This window comes from Crocodylus siamensis, chromosome 1 (genome assembly GCF_052110815.1).
Source record: "Crocodylus siamensis isolate JL-2025a chromosome 1, ASM5211081v1, whole genome shotgun sequence".
Lineage (NCBI taxonomy): Eukaryota > Metazoa > Chordata > Crocodylia > Crocodylidae > Crocodylus > Crocodylus siamensis.
This window is the reverse complement of record NC_143395.1, coordinates 426,543,845-426,560,663: the sequence shown is the minus strand read 5'-3', so window position 1 is coordinate 426,560,663 and position 16,819 is coordinate 426,543,845. Positions and strand designations below refer to the sequence as shown.

The window sequence follows — 16,819 nt, the reverse complement described above, 5'->3', positions numbered from 1 at the left end:
ATTAATAACTCAAAATCATCATGTGATAGATCAGTACACTGAGGCCTTACTCCTCCTCAGTCTCCGGCTTATAGCAGAAATTCTTGTTATCAGTCCTTCAGCACATGATCCTGTAATTCTGTAATGCATTTATGTTACTACAGTCCTGAAGGTCTATTATCATCTTGTAGGAAAACCTAATCCTCCTCTGCCCTGGTGATACCTGTCCAGGTCATGTCCTCAGCAAATTTCCCAGAAGGCATGTAAGATTCAGCTCCAAGACAATCCTTGAAGAAGTTCTGTAGCAGCTTTCCTGGAGTAGTCTCTAACTTCAATCCAAAACAAGAGACTAGGAAGCTATGCTAGGGGGGAAATAAGATATTTGCTTGTTTAGGAAAGGGGATAAATGGAGTGGTTGTTTAGGGTGTGGACTAAATTCTAATTCAAGTACGTCTTAGATTAATTCGGCTAAAGGATGGCAAAAGAACAAACGATTATGAATAGTCTGGAAAATAGGAAACTTCATAGGAAAGAAATTGTGGAATAGCTTTCCACTAGCAATGGGGTTGGTGGGGGGCAAAACAGTTAGCTAGTTTTAAGATTAGGTTTCAACTTATGAAAGGATTTTTAGGATGTGGTTACTCAAGGTAGCGGGGGACTGGTCTCAACCCAGGAGCTACTTTCCAGTCCTATGTTCACGAGAGATTTTATATGAAGCACTGAAATACTACAGTGGAAAACAGCACTATACAAGAACAGTTCATATTCTTTAATTCTATACACTGAACAGGTAAGTTTCATCCCTTCAAAATCACATATTCTGCAAAAAAGTATTATTTGTATTATAGTAGCAATTCAGACCCTTGCTCTTAGCTTGACTTCACACAAACAGAATAGATACTTTTAATTATTCAAAACCCCCAGAACAATACCTTCCTATAAAAAATTTAAAAGTCGCTGAAAGGCAAAGCATAGCCCCACAAAGCCTCAAATGTCAAAGTTATGTCTCCATGGGAGATAGCCAAGCTCATCTGAAATCAGGTAGAAGGCCGGGTAGATTTCCACATTTATGAACTAACTAAATCAGAAATGTAATCATAACTCTGCCCTGTGTGTAAACACATTATGTGCTACTATGTCCTACTATTCCTGCCCTTAAAATGATGGCAAAAAACTACTGAAAAGCTGCCACTTTCACTAAGCACTTAGTAAACTTTGCACTGAATGAGGCAATGTTCCTGTGGAAACAAAAAGTATAAGATCAGTACATAAAAGAATGCTTATTGGCATATAGACAGTAAAAGAAAGAGCTAAATTTGCATGGAAACAAGCTTTGGCGTTCCTGACTTGTTTTTCACTATGTAGCCTTGGTTATAAAGGCTTTTTGTACCAAAATTATGAATGTATAACTTTTCACAGCTCTAATACATTATTAAATTAAAAGATATATGATAAAATTCTTGTACTTTCTACTCTAGCACATTAATGACATTATGTCCTCAAGTTGTTACTTACTCATTTCCATGAACAGCTGCCTCTTCTCTGCCATTGTCCTCCTTCTCTTCCCACTCTCCTCAATCATTCTAAGAATGAAAAATGCATAGTTTATGATATAACTTCCACTACACAGCCAATTTTGAGCAAAATTATTTGATTCAACTGAAAGATTTTGATCTTTTCTCATCACATCTGGTCAAAAGGCAAAGGTAAAGGAGGGAGGACAGCGAGTTGAGAGGGCAGGTACAACGGGGACAGGCAGAGAGGTCAGACAGGTATAGGGGAGCAGACTTCAGGGGGGAGCGGGGGTGGGGGAAGGCAGGGAGTGGCGGGGCAGACACAGGTACAGGGGGGCAATAGGCAGGAAGTGGGGCCACAGGTCAAGACAGACAGTGCGGGGGCGCAAGGAGAGAGGGCAAGAGGCAAGGGTCTGACTCCTCACCCTCTGCTGCTCCTCAGTCACCTTAAAGGAATGCAAGTGGTTCAGCTGAATGTCTCACTGAAAACATTTGCCCATATGAAAGTTCTGATTTGACACCAGTCTCCAACTGTTTAAGTACAGCTTAACTCAGTGGTCTCCAAAGTGGGGTGCGCGCAAGACAATCCATTGGGGTGCGGGAAGAAAATATTACAACTTCTATTTATATTTATATAAATATACATATATTGGGGGTGCATGCTCAAAATCTTTTTACTGATAGGGATGTGCAAATATAAATATACATATATTGGGGGTGCACGCTCAAAAATTTTTTACTGATAGGGGTGCGCAATCAAAAAAGTTTGGCGACCACTGGCTTAACTAAAAGATACTTTTTAAAAGAAAAGCAACAATTATGTTATTCCATGACAACTCATGGAATCATCTAGCCCATCCTCATACAACATGGCAGGACAGATTTCATTATACCTGTAAGCTAACCTAATACCTAGCCTTGGCATCAAATACATTCAGTGATAGACTTTTGACAGCTTCCTTCCACAGTTTAATTATTTTCTGACAAAGATCTTACATTATATAACATTTCATTCTGAAGGATCCCAAAGCACTGTACTTACCAATTGATAATGCAAGCTACAAATTATATTTTACACAAGTATCTTGTCATTTTACCAATGCAAAAATCTAGAACTCTTGGTTCCAGGTTGGGGGAAACAATCTAAAAGGAATCGATTTTACCAATAAAATGTACCCACGGAAAAATTACATTTACCTCTGCAACAGGAGTTCAAAAATGTACTGTTCTAGATGCATGCCATTAAAAGGTAGATACCTATGCTCCAGAACCTCTGCTAGCAGTCCACATGGCATAGGCGGTGGAAGGCTGCGGCGAACAGGGCTTAGCCCCACCAAACTACTTTCACAGCAGCTGGAAACAGCAGCAGCACCACAACACCACATCCCACAGCACCGCACCCAAAGCCCCCTCAGTGTGCTCCTCCACTGCCATCCTTGCACAGCACCAGCCACGCTGGCCCCACAGGAGGGAGGGGCGGGGGTTAGCCTTCCCCCCCTACACCTCCCCAATAATATTTTCTCCCACTGCCTATGCCACTTGGTCTGCATATTAGCCTTTGTTATCTTTGTGCACCGATAATAATTATAAGAAAGCGGCCTTCAAGACCATTCATTACCTGTTATTTCTTGACAATGAATGCTTCCAAGTACAGAAAAATAGGGAAGAGAGGGAGAGTTCAAGTAGTGTACCACAACAATATGTAACTTTTCTTTCTTCTCTTAGTACTAGGGGTATGCGAAACGGGCTGTATTCAGATTTGGCCTGAATCGGGGACAGTGATTCGATTCGTTGATTCAGATCACTGTCCCAGTTTGATCTGGCTGAATCCAAATCTGAAGATTCGATGCTGATTCGGGGAATCAATGATTCAGACATAGACACAGCTTTAAATGTTTTTTCTACATACCTCGAGGTACCAGGCACGGCTTGTGAATGCTGTAATGCCGAGGCGGATAGAGCGTCCCATAGGAGCGCAAGTGGCCCCTTGTGTGCTCAGCGGTGAATCTGGAAGTGAATCAGAAGTACTTCCAGTCCACTTCTAGGTCTGCTGGGCAGCATGCTGAGGTCCCCCCCAACACACCTTCCTGGCTCGGTGATAGGCCGCAGGGGGACCAGATGCCCCCCCAGACCCAGGAGGCACCAGTCACTGATCCAGGGGGTGTTGGGGGACCCCCCGCATGCTCCCCAGAGGACCTGGAAGTGAACCGGAAGTGCTTCTGGTCCACTTTCTGGTCTGCTGCTGAGCACATTAGAGACCCACACCCTGCGCTCCTGTGGGATGCTCCATCTGCCCCACCATGTCAGCATTCATGAGCTGAGATATGTGGAAAATATTTAAAGCTGTGTCTATGTCCAAATTATTGAATCTTTCCAAATCTATTCGGAGGGTTCCAGTTCAATTTGGAGAGATTAAAGGGACTCCTGATTCAATTCAGATTCAGAGATTTGGCCACTGAATCGGGCCCAAAATCCACCAAATCGAATCAGCGACCGAAACCTGGCACAGCCCTACTTAGTACCTGTCCTTCCGTGTATCAAACCATAGGGAACTCTCAGACAGTATTCTAATCTTATAAAAGCTTAAGTCTGTCTGTCTGTCCGTCCGTAATGCTTTATTTGCAGTCTGATTGGCTGACAGAAGCAGCCAATCAGAGTGCTCCAAGCGTGGGGGAGCGCTGCCATAATTCTGAAGACACGCCGAGGTCTGGACAGAGGGTGGGGGAGCCGAGGCCAGCAGTGCTGGCCTCAGCTTCCCCTCCCTGCAAGAGGCAGAACAGCGTCAGCATGTGGTGTTAGGTGGCAGCACTCCATCCCAGCCTGTTCCCCTCACTCCCCATCATTCTTGATGGGCAATTGGCTAGTCATACATAAGGAGCTGGGTGCTCAGAGCCCTGTTAGAATATGGACCGCTCTACAAAAAAGACATTCAACGTAGAAGCCTGCACAAAATTATACTGCTTCATAAAGATATGCTGCTTGCATAGAGCAATGATATGAAGTGTTGGAGTGATGCTGTAGCTTTGATGGTACAGGAAATATGGCAGAGGAAAGGCATGTTAAATCGAGGGGAAAAGATGTCTCGTCTTAGATTCAAGTAAATATGGTATGTGTTATGATGGAACAACACACAAAAAATCAGAATTTCCCCAATATTGGCTCCATTTTCAACCACTGTCTTGTTCGCTTTGCCCTGTGCTCTCTCTCTCTCACTTGGGAGGAATTCACCATAAATAATTACAAAATCACTTTTCTGTTCAACATCTTGTTTAAAACTTTCCTTCTGCATAATACTGACAACAAAACAAAATAAAACAAAGCAAAAAAACTTGACAGTGGCTAAGGCAGTTGCTGCGTGCAGACCAAGGCACATGGTGCTGAGCAATATTGAGTCCTTATACTCCCCAATGGTCTCTAAGGCAGACACAGTCTTTCTTCTGCTTGTATAAGGCCAAACACAATAGATATCTGGTCCACAACTAGGAATCCCAGGCACTATCGGAATACGAATAAGTAACAAGACAGTCAGAGCAGCCCAACACTTCTGACTGTAAGACACTTTTTCACGTACAAAGAACTTTGCTGAATTTGGTGTGGCATTTTCCATGCCATATGTCTTCTTGGACATGAGCAAGAACTGCGATAACTATTCCATCAGCGAGTGGGAGAGATTTGTGGCATGGATCTAAACATTCAAATCTTGGTGATGACCCAAGTGGTAATTAATATATTTCTACATGATGTCATTTATAAATCCTGGGATGCCACATCAAAAACTATTTTAAAGCACTAGACCATAATGTGTATGCCCAAAGGGGGGCAATTAAGGAAGCACTAGTTACCTTAAAACACCACACTTCCTCAGAGCAAGTGTTTGCCACTGTCACATGCATGTTCTTGAGGTCTCTTCCAAACCTAGGGTTTTTTTAACGTTTTGTGTTTAACCTAAAATCTATTATAGAGGTCACAGCATTTGGGCTGGTTATAACTAATACCGGTGCGGCTCTCACCACTGAAATGACTTCTGCACAGATGCAAGTTCTTGCACCTGTTCAATGGATAACATATTCATGTGTCTTCTACTCTGCTTCCTGCCCTATCACAGTTATACTGTCTTGGATTAATGACTATCACTAAAGGAATCCAGTTTCCCTTTGCCTGGTACCAAAGCTTATCTGCAAAGGCTCATTTTTTACTGCACTTGAGAAGAATTGGCTCATCATAAATCCTACCACAGTGATTCTCAACCAGGATGCAAAGGAAAACATGATTCGCAAGATAAATCCAAATTTCAAACATGAATTCACAGCATTAAAAATAGTCTGACCTGTTGTGCAGCTTTCTGAGTTCTTTGCAACAAAAGGATTTCTGTATTATATTTCTGTATTTAAAAATCAGTGAAAACTAAGACCCAGTATTTTCCAAGGGGTGTCTTGAGCTTAAGGAGGGGTGCCATGGACTTTAAAAGGTTGAGAACCATCAAGCTAGAGACATTTTTATGTTATTTATGAAAATGTAGAAGTTGTAATCTACATTGCAGATCATAACTTAGTCTGAAACAATCTCTAAGAGGAGATGTGCTTTAAATACAACAGGGAGTGAAGGTTCAACAAAAGAATCCCAAAGGGGCAAAAAACACAGGAACGTAGGACTGGAAGGAGCCTGCTGGGTCATCCAATCCAAACCCCTGCATCTGCAGGTAATTGTTAACAGAAGCAATCCCCTAAACAGTCACTGCAAGCCCTCACCTACAGCTACAAGGAACAAGAAATGTCAAGAACACCCTAATAACATGCCAGAGGTAAAAGGAATGGAGAGTAGGGCACTGCCAAGATCCTGACACTGTAACAACTGGAAAGTGGCTAATTGATATATGGTGGGATATACAAGGAAAATGAATGATCCAGGGGAAGGCAAACCCCTGCACCTCTCCCCACCCCCTCAGCCCATTCCAGTTCATCCTACCTGGCAACTGGTATGATCCTGAGCAGAGAAGCAAGACCCCCCAGCCAGGAACTGCTGAGTTTTCTAGTACCAGCAGAAGAATCCATGCAGCCCAGTCACAACCCCAAAGCCTTCGCTGTGGCCAACATCCCACTGCTCCAGAGGGACGGGGAGAAATCCCCCAGAAGCCAGCAGCATCCATGAGGGAGGCAACTTCCTTCCTGGCCCCAACTGGCAACCAGCAAAAGCCCTGATGCATGGGATTGTCATATGCCTTCCCCATGACAAGAGCCATCTTTATACCTCACCCGGGAACCGCGCACGACCCACGTAACATGCATTGACTGGCATGCCAGATGTCTCCATCCTGCCAGACCAGTCATTCCACAAACGTACCCAGTTAAGGCTAAAAGATGCGGGCCCTGCACTCCCACCACTTTGCTTAGACCATTTCAGAACTGCCCTTCCTGGAAAAAAAGATTTCTAGCTATCAAATCTAAATGGATCCAGAGCCAGTCTGTAGCCATGACCTCATGCCAGTGCTGGTTTTCAACCTAAAAAGCTCTTCCTCCTTCCCCAATATTCACCTCACACGTACTTGTCAAGAGTGCTCATAGTCCTTTCCCAGGCTCCATAATGCAAAACTAAACCAGAAGATCCTTTAGTCTTCTTTTATAAGACAAAGGTGTCTATTCCCTTCACCAGCATAGTGGCCCCTTTTAGAGTTACCTGCAATTTAAATTCATTTTCTTTGAACGCTGGTGGCCTGCACTCAGTATTCTCAATGGGGTCTTTTGTGTGGGCATTCCCAACTGCCATGCCAAGATGAGGAACAATACTGCTAACTGCACTCCAGTCAGATACCTCCCTTTCAACATTACCGACTCAAGCCTCCCTTTGAGCCAATTCTTTATCCACTTCAGCTGTAGTATTGGTCTTTGTCCTGTTCTGTTTGGCCAATAATTTCCCAAAGGGACAGGGCAGAGGTGCCCTATCTGTGGTGCGAGTGCCACAAATGGCACAGGCAGCCCGTGAGTGTGGCATGCAGCAGACTGGGGAGGGGACAGACAGCAGAGTGGCAGATAGGGCAGAAAGTAAAGCAGCCAATCAGGCAGGGAGCACAGGGCTGGGAACAGAAAGCAGTGCAGAAGGGGAAGGGGAGTGGCACTTGGGGATGGTGCAGGGATCATTTGTGGCACTCCCGCCAACAAAGTTGGCCCCCACTCGGGTATGGTACTAAAAGCTTTGCTTTTATGTACGTAAATCAAATCTATTGCATTGCCCTTATACAAGAAGATTATCTTTCATAGATTTCATAGACATTAGGGCTGGAAGGGACCTCAGGAGATCATCGAGTCCAGCCCCCTGCCCAAAGGGCAGGAAGTCAGCTGGGGTCATAGGATCCCAGCAAGAGAAGCATCCAATTTGCTCTTCAAGGTGTTCAATGTAGGTGCTTGAACCACCTCCGCTGGCAGACTGTTCCAGACCTGGGGGGCTCGGACAGGAAAGAAATTCTTCCTTATGTCCAGCCTGAAACGGTCATGCAGGAGTTTGTGACCGTTCGACCTCGTCATCCCTTGGGGCACTCTGGTGAACAGACGTTCCCCCAGATCCTGGTGGTCACCCTTGATAAACTTATAGGCGGCCATCAGATCACCCCTGAGCCTACGCTTTTCCAGGCTAAAGATTCCCCTCTTATTGCAATTATGATATTAAATCAGGGGTGTCAAACATACAGCCCATGGGGTGGATCTCACCCATGAAGCCCCACTGCCCAGCCCTGGTGCTGCCCCTGGGTGTGATCAGACCCATATGAGGCATGACATGGGGCCAGTCCATGGGCTGCATCAGGCCCACGGACCCCTCTCCCACAACACACCCAACCCAGAACCTGCTCCAGCCAGTCTGGGACCTGCACTGAACGCAGCACCTATAAGCACTGCAGACCCAAACTAGCAGAAGCAGGCACCATATGCAGCATGCGTGCCAGCTAGGACAGCCACCGCGTGCAGCAGGACTGCTGCTCCAGCCAGACTGTGACACATGTGGTGCATGTGGCGGGCCAGTAGGGGGTGCTTCTGTGTTGAACCTCACTGCGCCTGACCACCTTCCAGGCTGCGAGCGCCTCCCTGGGGTGCCTCGTGTCCGGCTGACCCCCTTCCTGGAGCACACTCGCTAGCCTGGGGGTAACGTAAGCTGCCACCGCCCCAAGAAGGGACTGTCTCAGCCCTGTGTCCTCAGGGAAACACAGGCCTAAAAGTCCTACGGGTACATGACCCAGTACAGGCACTTGGGGCACTTCCTCAAGTCGGGGGTCAAAAAGGAAAGTCTCCCTTAGTCTGCAGACCTAAGGGGCCTCCTAGGCATAATTTAGACCCACCCCTCAATAAGTCTCCTACATCGGTCACAAAGGAGAACTTTATTGATTACAGGGGTAGGGTGAAAATAGGGTACAAGACAGAGCAATATCACAGAAATCCCATAGAGCAAACCAGTCTGGCTGAGGTAGCCTTTTGATCACACATCTAAGTTACTGCCAGCTAGATATCTAATCAGATCTCGAGTAGCTTGCTCACAAGCATCATCCTGAGGCTGCTGGAGATTCCCTCTGGAGGCAGGCTGTTCCTAGCTCATGAGTTATGGGGGAGAGAACCAGTTTCAGATGGTCAAGCTCCTCTTTAAGTCTGAGCCCCTGCATGGCTGCTGCCCCCTCCTCCTGGGCAGTCTTAACTTATATAGCCCCTGTGACCTCGTTCACCTGGTCCAATGGAGGCCAGCACCTGCTGGCTCTCGGCCAACCAATTTGAAATACATCACTAGTTGCCCGGCAGACTCCAGCCCACCAGGTAGAAGCCTCTCACCCAGGTAGCTGATACCAGTCATGTGGGCAGAGCAAGCAGGTTTCCCCCCTCCCTTAGGAATGTCTCCATCTCAGGTTACCTAAAGAGACAGGGTAAAGGTGCATCTCCTCGGCTGTGCCCATCCTAATCAAACCGTCACAGGGCAGAGATTTTGGGGAGAAACAAAGGTGGCTTCCTGCCACAGTGCCCATTCCAGGATCCGTGTTGCACACAGAGTAGATTCTAGACCAAGCATGTTGGGGGAGAAGGAGGTGGTCTGTGGGCCTGATCCAGCCCACAGACCAGCCCCATGCCACTCATCCAGCCCACAGGAATGGATGAGTTTGACAGTCCTGTATTAATCTGATATGATCATACTCTCACAATAAGCCTATGTTGTATTTTGTCCTGTTTTCTATTTCCTTCTATATCTTTCACTATTCTTTCCTTCAGTATCTTCCCTAAGATCTTACCTACTGTTGAAGCCAAGCTAACAGACTTCAAACTATTTAAGTAGAGCAGGCTCAGTTTACAAAAGTGATTATATAATGTGGTTATCTGTGATAGCAGAGGAGGGAACAGTAGGCTGGAAGGCCCCTTATCAGAGACACTAGTCTCTGGTTATCTTCTAGCTAAAAAATGGTCTTCTTGGTACCCTTAGAGAACAGGAAAAAAAATAGTTGCTCTTACCAGCAAGCTTTCCTATGATGTTTTGAAACCAGGATGATTAGTAAATCTCTGCGATATACAAAGAGCTCTGGGCTTGTTTTTTTTTTGGGGGGGTGGTATTCATTTGAATTGTATTACTACTATGAATAATCAAATGGATTACATAGTAATTGAAACATTTCAGCTCTCATATCAACAGAATTAAACCTATTGTGGAACTGAGTAAATAACAATAATAACGATACCGTCAGGCACTGATTCATCACCTGAATGCTAGCAGCTTAAGGAGCTTGCCTCAATCTACCTTGTCCTCAGGGGAGGGACAAATCAAAGCTGAAGAAAATCAAATTTCACACAAAAAAGAGATAACTACTGACAATATTAAGCATATCATGTACTTGTGAAGAACAGAAGTATTGAAGGATGCAAGTGTTATGTGTTAAAAAACAATGCGAACCAGGTGGATTATAAAAAGGAATTTAAGCATGAAAAGAAATCCTCACTCCTAGCCACTTTTGGATGAATGGCCTCTCATTTGACATGTTAAAAATTTTACCTAGAATTTGGACATGCTGGACAGAGCTGCACATGCACTTTAATGCACAGTAGACTATTTTACTGCGTATTAAAGCATCACGTAAAAAAACATGACATTACGTTATGAGCAGTAAAAGTTTACTGCACATTAAGCATCACTAAAAAGCATGTAAATGTGCTACTGTGCATTAGCGCCACCTAATGCACATTTATTTAGTATCTCACTCTGGAAGTACTAAATTTAATGCACATTAGAAAAAGTGCACTAGTGCACATGTAGACATGCCCACTGACTACAAAAAACATCCAGAAATATGGATTTTTTTTAATTCAGCACCCTTTAACCTTCAAAATTATAACTGTATGAAATGAAACTGAAAAACTGATAAAATGTGGAGCACTATTCTATTTACATATATTCTCAAAGCCCTTTGCAAATTGCAACAGCTATAATAAAATTACATATAATTATTTCATGATGAACCCTGTGACAGACTTCACATGAAATCTAGAATCCAAAACTGTGTAGGGGGAAGGATAGAGAACTTCTAAACAGTAAGAACAATCCTTTTATTTTCATTTCTTCTACTTCTTTCTTCTCTTCCCTCCTTGCTTTCTATTTTACTGTTGCCCCATGTCTCTCTTACCCTCATCCTTTTTCTCCTCCCCACTTCAGTTAGTTTCCTACATCTTCATTTTCTCCAGACAGAAACTATTGAAAGAAAATAATTGAAAAAATTATTTCCCCCCTCGTTTTCAATTTCAATCACTGCTGAGCCTGAATTATTTTCGGGGATTCCATTGGTTCCTGGTTTCCTTTACTAAATCACAAAAATGAAAACAAAACACTTGGAAAGCTTGTTAGGCCAATACTACAGGACCTATTTTAAAAGGTTTCGCTCTTCTTGGAGCTCATCAGCTGTAGGTAACGGCCTAATTAAGTACTTTCACTCTTCAAACTAGTGAAGGAACATAATCGTGAAGGTCTGGAGCCCTTGCTCTAGTAAGTACCCAATGTTTCAAGCATCCCACTCGCATCCTTCCATGGCTTTTTTCCATTTTTGTGCCCCTGGAAAAAGTAACCCAAGAACTATAATGACTATTGCAAAGGTGTTGCTTCTTTTCTGACTACCATATACATCTACTACTTTATAAATTAAGTATTTCTTCATTGTTTTAATCCCAACACTTCGTCTTTTCACTGTATTTGACTGCAGATTAAATTACTTTGAGGTCAGATGAACCAATTTTAACCAGAACTTTTTCATAGACATTAGGGCTGGAAGAGACCTTGAAGATCATCAAGTCCAGCCCCCTGCCCCAAGAGCAGGAAGTCAGCTAAGGTCAAAGGTTCCCAGAAAGATAAGCATCCAATTGTTTCCTAAATAAGTCAAGAGTAGATGCCTGCACCACTTCTGGAGGAAGTCTATTCCAGGCGCTGGGGGCTTGGACAGTAAAGAAGTTTTTCCTTATGTCTAGCCTAAAACGATCATGAAGGAGTTTATGACTATTGGTCCTTGTTATCCCTTGGGGCACTCTGGCGAACAGATGTTCCCCCAGATCCTGATGCACACCCCTTACGTTCTTACAGGCAGCCACCAGGTCACCCATGAGCCTGCGCTTTTCCAAGCTGAAGAGTCCCACGGCTCTCAGCCTCTCATCATAAGGCCTATTCTCTTGCCCTCTGATCATGTGCGTGACTCTCCTCTGGACTTTCTCAAGCTTCTCCACATCCTACTTGAATTGTGGAGCCCAGAATTGGATGCAGTACTCCAGCTGCAGCCTCACCAAGGCTGGCTGAGTACAGTGGGAGGATGACATCCTAAGATTTACTCAAGAAGCATCTATGGATGCAAGCCAGAATTTCAGTTGTCTCTCCCTCTCATTCCCTTTCTCTTTCCCCAAGAAAATAGTATGTTTACAGCATGGAACAGTTCTAGTAGGAAGAGAGACTCACTCCAGAATAGCCAGTAACTTGGAGGTCAGGGTACTTACCCAGGATCCAGGAGACTGGCACAGCTGCAAAGTGAATTGGTTTCTTTCACCCAAGTTAATGGCTATTCTGTGGAGAAAGGGAAGGGAAAGTGCTTCTTCCTTTCTTCCTCTCTGGTCTTGGTTTCTTCACAATAGGGAACAGGACATTTTTGAAATCTCAAGAAAACTTTCCCAACTATCTCAATACAAATAATATACCCACTTTTTTTTATATATATAATACAAAATATTCTTTGAATTCAAAGATCATCAGTGGAAGTATTTTAGAAATATAAGAATGCAAAAATGCATGCATTTAATTCACCTCCAAGGATGGAGATTCCATCACCTCTCGGGGAAGCTGTTCCAGTGCTTCACCACCTTCCTAGTGAGAAAGATTTTCCTGACATCTACCTTCAACTTCCCTTGCTGCAACCTGAGACCCTGGCCAGACTCCATCCTCTTTGCAACCACCCTGCAGGGAGTTGAAGGCTGCTATTCAATCCTCCGTTAGTAGAGGTACACTGATACAGCGGTCTGATATCAGATTGGTACTGATATGAATAAAACTATCTATATCAGATATTGGCCCTATGGGGATGATCATTTGGCAGATAAATGCCCGTGCTGCACACAGCTGCAACACAGCACAGAGCAGAGCTGGCAGCACAGAGAGCTGCCTCCAGCTGGTAAGTTGGAAGGGAAGGGGAGAGGGAAGGGGTGTGGGGGAGCACATCAACACCCCCGCAGTGAGGGAGGAGGCGGGGGGTGAGGGGTGGGATGGAGCCGCAGTTCATGGGGTGGGGGCAGCTCCCACTGCTACTTGCACCCCAGGAGGGCAGTGGGTGAGGGCATGTGCCCCAGGATCTGCATGGTGGGCTGTAGCTGTGGGGTGGCCAGGGCTGTACAGGGCTTTTCTCACCAGGGGCTGGGCTCAGAGCAGGCTCCAGTGGCGCTAGGAGGAGGCTGCAACCACCCCAAATTTTGCCACAGCTCTGCTCCCAGCCCCATGGTACTGCCCAGCGCAGCCCTGGCTGAATGCCACTCCTCCGTTCAACTTCCGGGAAAAGCCACGGCTGTGCCAGGCTGCTAGCAGCAAAGGGCTGGGAGCGGAGCTGCAGTGAACTCTGTCGTGGCTGCAGCCTCCTTCCAGCGCCGCTGGAGCCAGCTCCAAGCCCAGCTCCAGGCAAGAAAGCCGTGCACAGCGCGGGCTCCAGCTGCAGCCCACCCCATGCCGGACAGATCTGGGGGCACACACCCTCCCCACACCCTTCCAGAGTGCAAGCAGCAGCAGGAGCTGCCCTCACCCCATGAGGCGCAGCTCCATCCTGCACCCCCACCTCCCCTCCTTGGCAACACCTGACCCTGCCCCCTCCCTCACCACAGGGGCCATTGATCTGCCTCCCCATGCCCCTTCCCTCCTCCCTCCCCTTCCACCACACCGGACTTACCACCTAAAGACAGCTGTATTGGTATTCACCAATGTGCCTCCTTAAATATCAGTTATCAGTATTGGCCCCCAAAATCTCTATTGGTGCACCTCTACCCCTCAGTCTTCTCTTCTGCAGACTAAATCAGCCCAGTTCCCTCAGCCTCTCCTCACAAATCATGTGCCCCAGCCCACAAAACCATTTTTTCTGCCCTCTGCTGGACTCTCTCCAATGTGTCCACATCCTTTCTGTAGTGGGTGCCCCAAAACCAGATACAGATCTCCAGATGTAGCTTCACCAGTGCCAAATAGAGGGAAAGAATCACCTCCCTCGATCTGCTGGCAACGCTCCTACCAAAGGAGCCCAGAATGCCGTTAGCCTTCTTGGAAACAAGGGCACACTGCTTGGCTCCTGGTCAGCTTCTTGTCAACTGTCACCCCCAGGTCTTTTTCTGCAGAGCTGCTGCCCAGCCAGTCAGCCCCAGGTGGTACCGCTGCATGGAACTGTTTCCTCCTAAGTGCAGGACTTTGCATTTGCCCTTGTTGAGCCCCATGAATTCCTTTTGGCCCAACTGTTCAATTTCTTCATCAGCGATTTGGACGACGGGGTGAAATGCAACCTGTTTAAATTCGCTGATGATATGAAAATTTGGGGTGAGGTGAGCACGCTAGTAGGGAGGGAAAGATTGCAGCAAGATCTGGATAGGTTACAGGAGTGGGCTGACATAAACAGGATGCGTTTCAATACTGACAAGTAGAGGGTGCTGCACTTAGGCAGTAGAAACCAGCAGCACACTTATAGAATGGGAAACTCCCTTCTTGAGAGCACTGACTCCAAGATGAACATGGGCCGACAATGCAAGGTCACGGTTGGCAGGGCTAACCGCACCTTGTCGTGCATCCGCAGGTGCATCTCAAGTAGAGCCAGGGAGGTGATCCTCTCCCTCTATGCGATGCTGGTCAGGCCACAACTGGAGTACTGCATCCAGGTCTGTGCGCCCCATTTCAGGAGGGATGTGGACAACATTGAAAGGGTCCAGAGGAGGGCCACCCGCATGATCCGGGGACAACAGGGCAGACCCTACAATGAAAGACTGCGGGACCTAAACCTGTTCAGCCTTCACAAGAGAAGGCTGAGGGGGGACCTGGTGACTGTCTATAAACTCGCTAGGGGGGACCAGAAGGGTTTGGGGGAGACGCTGTCTCCCCTAGCGCCCCTTGGCATGACAAGGAACAATGGACATAGATTATTAGAGAGTAGGTTTAGATTAGACATCCGCAAGAACTACTTCACAGTTAGGGCGGCTAGGAGCTGGAACAAGCTTCCTAGGGAAGTGGTGCTGGCTCCTACCCCGGGGATCTTTAAGAAGAGGCTTGCTGACTACCTGGCTGGACTCATTTAAGTCCAGTCTTTTCTCCCACCCAGGCGGGGGGTCGGATTCAAAGATCTACAAGGTCCCTTCCAACCCGACTTCTATGATTCTATGAACTCTCCAATCCATCAAGGTCTTTCTGAATCCTAGCCCTACCTTCCAGCATATTTTCTACTCCCCAAGCTTGATGTTATCTGCAAACTACATCTCATCTTCCACATCACTGACGAAATTTTTAAGTTAAGGTGGTTTAAAAGGTGTTATATAAACAAGAAAAGAAATTGTATGTAAACATGTTTTAATTAACTTGATTTATCAAACAAAGTGCACACATATAAGACAAGACCTCAGCATCCCCACCTGGACTCAGGAGGGGCCACAGCATCCTGGGATGCTGGAGGACTTCAACTTGGGCAGAATAGCTGTGGAGAGTGGTCACACCTTAATAGAAGAGAAGCAAAATTAGGCAGACTAGAGTTAAACCTGCCCCGAATGGCATAAGTAAGATAAATAACAAGTGTTTTAAATCACTTCAAAGGTGTTAATGTGTAGCCAGTCAAGGGATTAAGAGCTCCAGAAGCTTCCTAAAATTACTGTGTAATAAGGCCCTTTAGCAACAGACTACCTAACTCCTCCTATACTAGGCACCAGACCTTCTCTGGACCTAGATGCCAACTGTGCCCCCTCATCAACATAGATCATATCATCACTGGACCAAATTACACTAATTATAACATCCAAGAATCATTTACCTCTCATCTAACATCACATATGCCATCTCCTGCTTTCAGTACCCCACTGCCCTTTACATTAGATATGAATGAATAAACAAATGCTGATTTGACATCAATTCTAGAAAGATACACAAACCCGTGGCCAGACACTACCTTCCCGAGATAAACCATTGCTGACCTCAGAATAGCTGTTCTTACACAACAAAACTTTAAAAAACAACTTAACCAGGAAACTGAAGAACAAGATATCATCCCTGGGCTGGAATGTGTTAGGTGTGGTGTAAACGAGTAGTGCCCAATATTTTGTCTCCTCTGCATACCCAGATCAGGCCCCGTGCGCCCAATGTAGGACATGGGGCTGTGCTATCTAGCCCATGGGGCTCCCCATGGGTCAAGAAATTTGGGAGTATTCTCCCCCCAAATGTCAAACCCATGGGAAGCCCCACAAGCCAGATAACATATGCCAGATATGGCTTGCTGGCCTAGGACTGAGCACCCATGCACAAAACAAAGACTATGGATCCTTATCCGATTACCTGGTTTAACTTTTATAGCCCACTGGTGGACATGGGGATTAAGTGCTTCGTTCTTCGCTCTTCTATCCACTGTTAACTCTTAGCAGCATCCCCTTCTCTTTTCAACCCCTTCCATATTTTGTATTCAAATCACTGCTTTCTATTCAGAAGGTCTGCTCCCTGAAGTCCCTTCCTAGCCTTTTAAGTAAGATGTTTCTTATGAAAACCTAGGCATCTCTGATATAGTCTATAAGATGCAAAGCTACTAGGGATATTTGAAACGGGACATATTCATTTGGAAACGGGACATA

The 16,819-nt window shown here is 45.7% G+C and overlaps 1 protein-coding gene across 9 annotated transcripts in view; it reads right to left on the bottom strand.

The window, feature by feature from the left end:
* The window catches only part of DTNB (dystrobrevin beta), a 367,922-nt gene that overhangs the window by 337,294 nt on the left and 13,809 nt on the right, over positions 1–16,819 (bottom strand). For 8 of the 9 annotated variants that reach the window (XM_090031193.1, XM_090031196.1, XM_090031197.1 and 5 more), the window contains one exon: positions 1,495–1,562. In XM_090031193.1, the coding sequence (XP_089887319.1) occupies positions 1,495–1,561 (67 nt within the window). In that variant the 5' untranslated portion in view covers position 1,562. Of the gene's footprint in view, positions 1–1,494; positions 1,563–15,619; positions 15,639–16,819 lie in introns of those variants that run through there. The other variant, XM_090031195.1, reaches the window with a different exon arrangement.